At 31.5% G+C, this 7692-nt stretch overlaps 1 protein-coding gene across 1 annotated transcript; it reads left to right on the plus strand.

Annotated features, from left to right (window-relative positions):
* The first annotated feature begins 411 nt into the window (after window positions 1-411).
* Window positions 412-1343, plus strand: LOC142535431 (uncharacterized). The gene is made up of 4 exons (XM_075641785.1): window positions 412-434; window positions 525-809; window positions 917-1021; window positions 1114-1343. Exons 1-3 carry the CDS (start codon window positions 432-434, stop codon window positions 1019-1021), a joined length of 393 nt encoding a protein of 130 aa, XP_075497900.1. The 5' UTR covers window positions 412-431; the 3' UTR covers window positions 1114-1343.
* Window positions 1344-7692: the final 6349 nt, after the last annotated feature.

Raw genomic sequence — 7692 nt, forward strand, 5'->3', positions numbered from 1 at the left:
TCGTACGGGTTACTCATAGGATCTCCCCCTCTCTACCAAGGGGTTTCTTTCGCCTCCCCAGGACTCGATCCCATGACCTATAGGATAAGTACATTGATATCAAGAGTCCTGGTACCAATTGAGCTAGTCCTTTCAATTGGTACCAGGACTCTTGATATCAATGTACTTATCCTATAGGTCATGGGATCGAGTCCTGGGGAGGCGAAAGAAACCCCTTGGTAGGGAGGGGAGATCCTATGAGTAACCCGTACGAGGCCTATGGAAAGCCCGTGAGGGAAAAGGCCCGTTTGAGGGAGCCCAAGATCGGGATAGCCTTGGGTCGATCGGGGCAGTGGGCCGTATGGGCGGTCCACTGGGCCTGTAATGGGTCGTTACAGTCACACAGACAATAGTTTCAATGAGCTCCTAGTATTCAAGCTGTTGGAGAGAAAATGGTAATAAAATGAATATTTTATTATTAAAATATTAAACAAAATTTTCCCCTTCTCGGTTTTATCGCGTTTCCTCATAAAAACTTTTTTCAGAAAGAAATACAAGAATGTCCACCTGAATCTCAAAACACAACTAACATTGTTGATGATGCAATTAGCCTTGTATTTGGCAAGAAAGCTCGGGGTAGAGTGCGTGGAATGGGCTTCGGAGTTACACCATCGAAAGTTGGAGCTTCCGTGAAACAAAATGGAACTGTTCAACAACTTCAAACTATGGTACAAAGCCTTCAACAACGAATGCAACAAAATCAGTTAGAAATGCAAGAAATGAGGTCCATGTTTTTACAAAGTATGAATCTAAAAAATCAGCAAGAACAGGTTATTAAGTAAACAACATATAAAAAATATGTTTGGTATATATACACACTTAAATGCTTTTGAATTATCATGATTACATCGCTTGACACGATTTGATTGTAAATTAGGTTTCTAGTGGTGGCATTGGTAGCGGTATTGAGAATGAAGTTGGTAGTAATGGTGATATTGATATTGGTGCCAAGAAAAATGGTAATTTTGATCATGTTTTTTAGGTAATTATCTTTAAATTATGTATTTTTAAACCGCAAAATTGTTACTAAAATAGACATGGTTGAATCAATAATATTTTATTGTTTATTTACAGTCAAATTTGAGGAATGTGAGTCTTGGAGATATCCGTGCTAATACTAAATGTAAGCTGTTTCATTGGTGTGCTGATGAATTAGTTGTTGTAGAAGGCCGAATTGCATCCACAGATCCAAACACAAAAGTGCATCACGTTGTTCTTGGTAGATCTTGTTGGAAAGTTTGGGTTGATAAGGTTTTGGTAGAGAAGGTGGACCTAATTCGACCAAATGATGAAATGCAGTTTCTCGAGGACGTTATAGGAAGCACGGTAGCATGGTTATCTAAGTTTGTCGTATTGTGTGATTGATAAATATTTAGTGATTTGCATGTTTTGAAAGTTTAATCATTGTTATATATGTACCAGCTAGTTGTTATAGATTCCGTATCTTGGTTTGGATTTTCAGACTTTCTGTTTTGATATACAGAAAAACAATGACTTTTATTAATTTTGTGTTAGTTAAACGTAAAGTTGCACTAAATTTTTTGTAAAATTTTGGTTTATCGTTTTTGTCTATTCGATTGATTTTTTATAACGAATTTGATTTTATCGGCTTGCAAACGAACGATGCAGAATTTGTTTGCATGTTGCGGATATGAATATTAGCAGCGTACATTGCACGCTGCAGATAATATTATCCGCAACTTGCGTGCGCATTATCGATAATAGTATCTGCGGCTTGCATGTGCGCGCCGACGATAATAGTATTAACGGCGTGCGAATGCACGCCGCGGATAACAGTATTAACATCATGCGCATGTACGCCACGGATAATCAGTATCTGTGGCGTGCAATGGCGTAAAGCTTACAATTGTGCATCGTGCAATGTGCACTGTGGAAAAGAAATTTGCGCGTTGCGAAAAGTCATTTTTGTGGTAGTGTTATGAGATTTGGCAAGGACGCAAAAGTGTGGTTTCTTATTTTAAAATATTCAGCTACAGATGTTTTATTTTTGACAATGACAAAAATCATTTAAAAGTTTTGATGCTAAATCTGCAGAGGGAATTTTTTGGGTATTCATTAGTTAGAAAAAGCTTACGGAGTTTTTAACAAATGCACTTTGAATGTAGAAGAGTCTATTCATGTTGTATTTGATAAATCTGTGCTAACTGATAAGCCAACTGATCCAGTAGACCTAGTTGATCGCTTTACATATATCAGTTTGGAGGATGATATTGAAGAAGAGAATCATAAAAAAATATCCTTCAAACACCAGAACCAGAAGTGTTGGATCACTCAGTTGAACAAGAAATTTTTACTGATAATCAGTTGGTGGAGCAAAATGATAACAATCAGTTACCAACTGATACAGCAACAACTGAAACTGAAGAAAATATTCAATTGCCAACTGAAGTAGTTGCTGAGATGGATGCAATGTTGCGACTTTGATTGTTGCACTCCCAATAGCAGGTTGTCCACAAGTAGTAAAATTTCGTGAGTCCGAATATCGTATCTACAGGGAAGCTAAGGTAATTACAAGTCCACTACAATATTTTTTTGTTTTTTTTTTCTTTTAATGGTTTGAATCTTTAATTGTTCAAATTTTAATTTAAGTAGTTGAGATTAAAGGATCCACTCTTGGTATTTTAATAAAGTTATCATTAATGAATATTATTGAAATCCACTTAATAAAATGGTTCCAATATATATTAAATAATCATATTTATATTATTTATTATTATTATCTTATAAGTATATATATATACCAAAACTTGTAAATGTTGTCAATTATTTATTGTGCTATATATATTTGTAAACACTAAATCAAGGTCCCACTTTAAATGGTTGGTAAAACCAAACAAACATTTAAATGATACCAAGAAATTAATATTATGATATTAATATATAATAAATCAAGGCATCCACTTTAAATGGTTGGTAAAACCAAACAAACATTTAAATGGTACCAAGAAATTAATATTATGATATATTCATATATAATAAATCAAGGCATCCACTTTAAATGGTTGGTAATACCAAACTAACATTTAAATGGTTCCAAGAAATTAATTATGATATAATCATATATAATAAATCAAGGCATCCACTTTAAATGGTTGGTAATACCAAAGTTACAGTTAAATGGTTCCAAGAATTTAGTGTAACATATAGCAACAATAAATCAAAACTCCCCTTATAAGTAGTGTATAATAATATTTAAAGAAATAAAAATAACTTAAACAATAAATAATGATTAAATAATATAAAACATAGATTCTTACCTTTTAATAACCTTATTATCATGCCAAGAGTTTCACCTTTTCATCTCAATTTGAGAAGTTAGCTACTCATTATTCAAATGAATTTAACATGCTAATTATATTTAAATGAAGACATAAAGGAAAAACAAAGAGAGAAGTATTATGAACTCAAAGGTTTGTTCATAAAATGGGATATCTGAATACATTACAATGCACCCCTATTTATAGCCAAATTTGGGGAGACAACCACAAATAAAATATTATTTTTTACACATAAGTCTTCATTGGTGTTCCGAGAAATTAATTATTAATACACATCACTTTTGAAAATCTTCCCATCCGAATTTCTTCTCCACATAAAAAAAAATATGTAGATATCTGAGTTGTTTGAATTGTTATTTTTTTTAACCATTTGACCAAGTAATTTGAGAGATATGGTCAAAATGCTAGAGCATGGTAAAACTATCAATTCTTTTGTAACTTTATTTGTTGCTTAATTTGATCCACTTTGAGAAGATTTTTATCTCATGCTTACCACCAATATTGTAGATATTAACATCAACTTTCTACAGGTCCAAAAATCATCTTAATCTCATTTGCAACGCCAAGGTTATTCTTGTTTTATCGAACCTGTAAAAAATAGTAAAAACTTATAATTACACAACAACTTATATTTTATACAATTTAATAAAACATAATATTTAAACATTTAATAAAACAAGAAATATATATTTATATTATAAAACATTTAATCAATAATAATTTTTTATCTTTATCACACTCCTCAACCAGCTTATTACTAGTCTCTAGCAATTTAAGCGTTAATAGCAACACAAAACATATTGATTAATTTAAATAGAAATGTAATCATAACTATCCAAGTGTTTAAATTAAATTTGAAAACTGTCAAAGTTATATCAAGATCATTATAATTATAATTTATGAAATAATCTGAACTGATCAATTCAAAGCTTATTTTCAGGTAGTTAAATATATGGCCTTCTGAAATTCCTAGTAAGAGTCTCAACTCCATATTCTCACAGGTTAATAAGTGTTTCAATTTATGGGAATGATTTATCTCATGGAGTTGGAATACAGATAAATGCTCAGGAAAATGGTTTACAGAATGCAGACAGACAAACGAGCCAAACTAATCAAAAGATAGGAAATCCATTTATTCAAAATCCAGTTGTTCTTATTATGTATTTTTTTCCTGATTTTTTTTTACATCATGGAATCAGACTAAGTTTATGCTTCTTGACCACATATTTATTTAATTTGTACAATGTATTTCTCTATTTCTTTCTTTTTTGTTTATTTTTATTTTTATGAGAGATTAATGAGTTGCAGCATATAACTTAAAAATTACATAGATCTTCAACATCTTTCTTTTTTTCTTTTTTCTTTTTTTTCAAGAAATATAAATTTTTTTTCAAAATAAGAACTCAAGATCTAAACAATAGATAGCCTCCCTGACGATCAATAAAGGCTCGAAAGCTGTTTTCTCAATCCTCTCCATAGACTCACAAAATATGTGTGAGTTTAAAAATTTTAGGCACTCTTATCAGGTATATCTTGGGCCATATACTTTAATAATTGATTTAATCACAATGGTTAATCATTCAAAAATATTCATAAATCATATTTTTATAATGATCAAAATATTAAAATTGATTTTTTTTTCAAATAAAAAATTAAACATCCTTAGATAGATTATTACAATTTATAATCTAAACCTTTCAAACATGTAATGTATGATATTTTTGTAAAAATTACTATGATACAAACAATAAACAGTTTTTATTTTAAAATAATTTTTTAAAGTTTTTTTTTTTAAATTTTTAAGTTTGTTCTCCCCCCAATCAGAATATGACATTTCCTAATGTCAAAATAACTATTAATAAAAGTACATATTGAAAGAGATATCACCTGGAATTTTATTGAAGATAAAAACTGAAACAAACGCAAACCAATCCACGATTTTGAATCAATGATCCAACTTTCTTTTCTTATTGCTTGATTGCGACCAATTGATATTTGTTATCATCTGATCAGGCTTATGAACAAAAGCTTCCAAATCATCAATTAATTGGTCGGCAGTCAAAGCACAGATGAGCATCCGTCGTGAATTTTCTGAAATGAAATTCTGTTCCATAGCTTTATCAAGAAATGTCAACAAACTGTCATAATAATTATTGATATTCAACAAGCCCACAGGTTTATTATGGATATTAAGTTGTGCCCAAGAAACAGTGTGAAAAATTTCTTCTAATGTACCAAAACCACCTGGTAGTGCGATAAAAGCATCAGAATTTTCAATCATTTTGGTGATTCTTTCATACATAGAAGAAACTTTTAATTCCTCCCCAATTGTAACACCTGTAATATTTCCTTCAGCTAAAGCTGTAGGAATAATATCCAAAACCTGACTACCTCCAAGATGAGCAGATGTTGAAACAGATCCCATTAACCCAATATTACTCCCATATAACAAGTGAATTTTTCTCTCAGCCAATATCTTTCCAAGATTATTCGCTGCTTCTACAAATACTTCATTTTTTCAAGGACTCGACCCACAAAATATAAAATATTTTTCTGTTTGTGCAAAGGATCCAACCATTTTTTACTTTCTTTTTGGTCTGCGAAAATAGAGGGAAAGATGAGAGATTTTATTGGGGTAATATGTTATCATAACAAAACTATGGGTCATAGCTGTAAGCAATAAACAGTAAAAATAATAATGATACACATGCATATAAACAGTAGTGTGATTGTGGCTCACAATTTTCCTCTGGTTTTACGTCCAGAAACGGCTTCAACGCCTTCTATGAGTCGATGATATGCTTCCCATCCAATTTTCTTATAAATTAGCAAAAGGTCTTTTTTAGTCGGATTCCAAGGCTATGACGCTCATCTTGAAATTGTTTCCATAAACGGAGAATTTCAATATGCACATGTCCACTAGAATGCGTCTCAAGAGTCAATAAGATGTTATCTAAAGATTCCTTACTCAGCCCATTCTTAATGAAACAATTTTATCTTCTCTGTTATTGGAAACACATCCCAAAGATCTGCATCGTTTGTCACAAGTCCATCTTGCACATTTATGAAAACCCCTAACCTTTTGGCCCTTCGTTTTTTCGCATAAGTGCTTTTTCCTAATCCAGGCAAATACCGAATGAGCAATGATTGTGGAACTTCTCCTCCTAATCGACCTTAGCTTCTATTACAAGACGAATATCTTCTGGAATTCCTTTTTCATTAGCAATCTCAATCTTACACACCTACCTGCATAAATTTTTCTTAGAACATTTTCAGAAACAGAGGGAAATATTTACAAATTTTTGAGAGATTTTCATCCATTTTGAAAAGAAAAGAAATGATTTTTTTTTAATTTTTGTATCAGTAATTGTGGGAAACTAATTTAACCGACTATGAGTCACGGAGTACCGTTATCCGCCATTTAACCGGGAAAATAAAAAGATTAAGGAAACCTGAAATAAAAACAAACAAAATTAAATGCAACATAAAAATTTAGGGATCAGAAAGGGAAATAAACTCTTCATGAAAGATTTCATTTTCTAAAACTGGTTTAAGCCTTTGTCCATTTACTTTAAAAACATCACCATTTTAGGATTTTCAATATCCGCAGCTCATAAGGATACACATGCTTTACAACATATGGGCATGTCCATCTTGATCGTAATTTTCCTGGGAATATGTGAAGTCGAGAATTATAAAGCAAAACTTTTTTACCAATCTCAAAAGATTTTCAAGTATTGTTTTATCATGAAATGATTTGATTTTTGCTTTATAAATCCTTGAATTCTCATACGCATATTTCTGAGTTCATCAAGTTCATTAAGTTGCAATTTGTTGCAATCATCCATGCTTGAATTAAAAGTTTTGATCGCTCAATAAGCTTTATGTTCCAATTCCACAGGCAAATGGCAATGTTTTCCATAAACCAACCTATAGGAGACATATTCAATGATGTTTTAAAAGCTGTTCGATATGCCCAAAGTGCATCATTAAGTCGCAGAGACCAATCTTTTCTATTTGAGTTAATAGTTTTTTCCAAAATTTTCTTTATCTCCCTATTAGCTAATTCAACTTGTCCATTTGTTTGAGGATGATAAGGAGTAGTTACTTTGTGAGTAATACCATATTTTTTCATTAATGAACAAATGTTTATTAACAAAGTGAGTTCCCCCATCACTTATCATGGCTCGAGGAATTCCAAATCTACTAAAAATATTTTCTTTCAAAAATTTGACGACGATTTTATGATCATTTGTTCGACATGGAATTGCCTCTATCCATTTGGAAACATAATCAACTGCAACTAAAATATACAGTATCCAAACGATGGTGGAAAAGGTCCCATAAAATCAAT

The sequence above is a fragment of the Primulina tabacum genome, unplaced genomic scaffold, assembly GCF_025594145.1.
Source record: "Primulina tabacum isolate GXHZ01 unplaced genomic scaffold, ASM2559414v2 Contig1009, whole genome shotgun sequence".
Classification (NCBI taxonomy): Eukaryota; Viridiplantae; Streptophyta; class Magnoliopsida; order Lamiales; family Gesneriaceae; genus Primulina; species Primulina tabacum.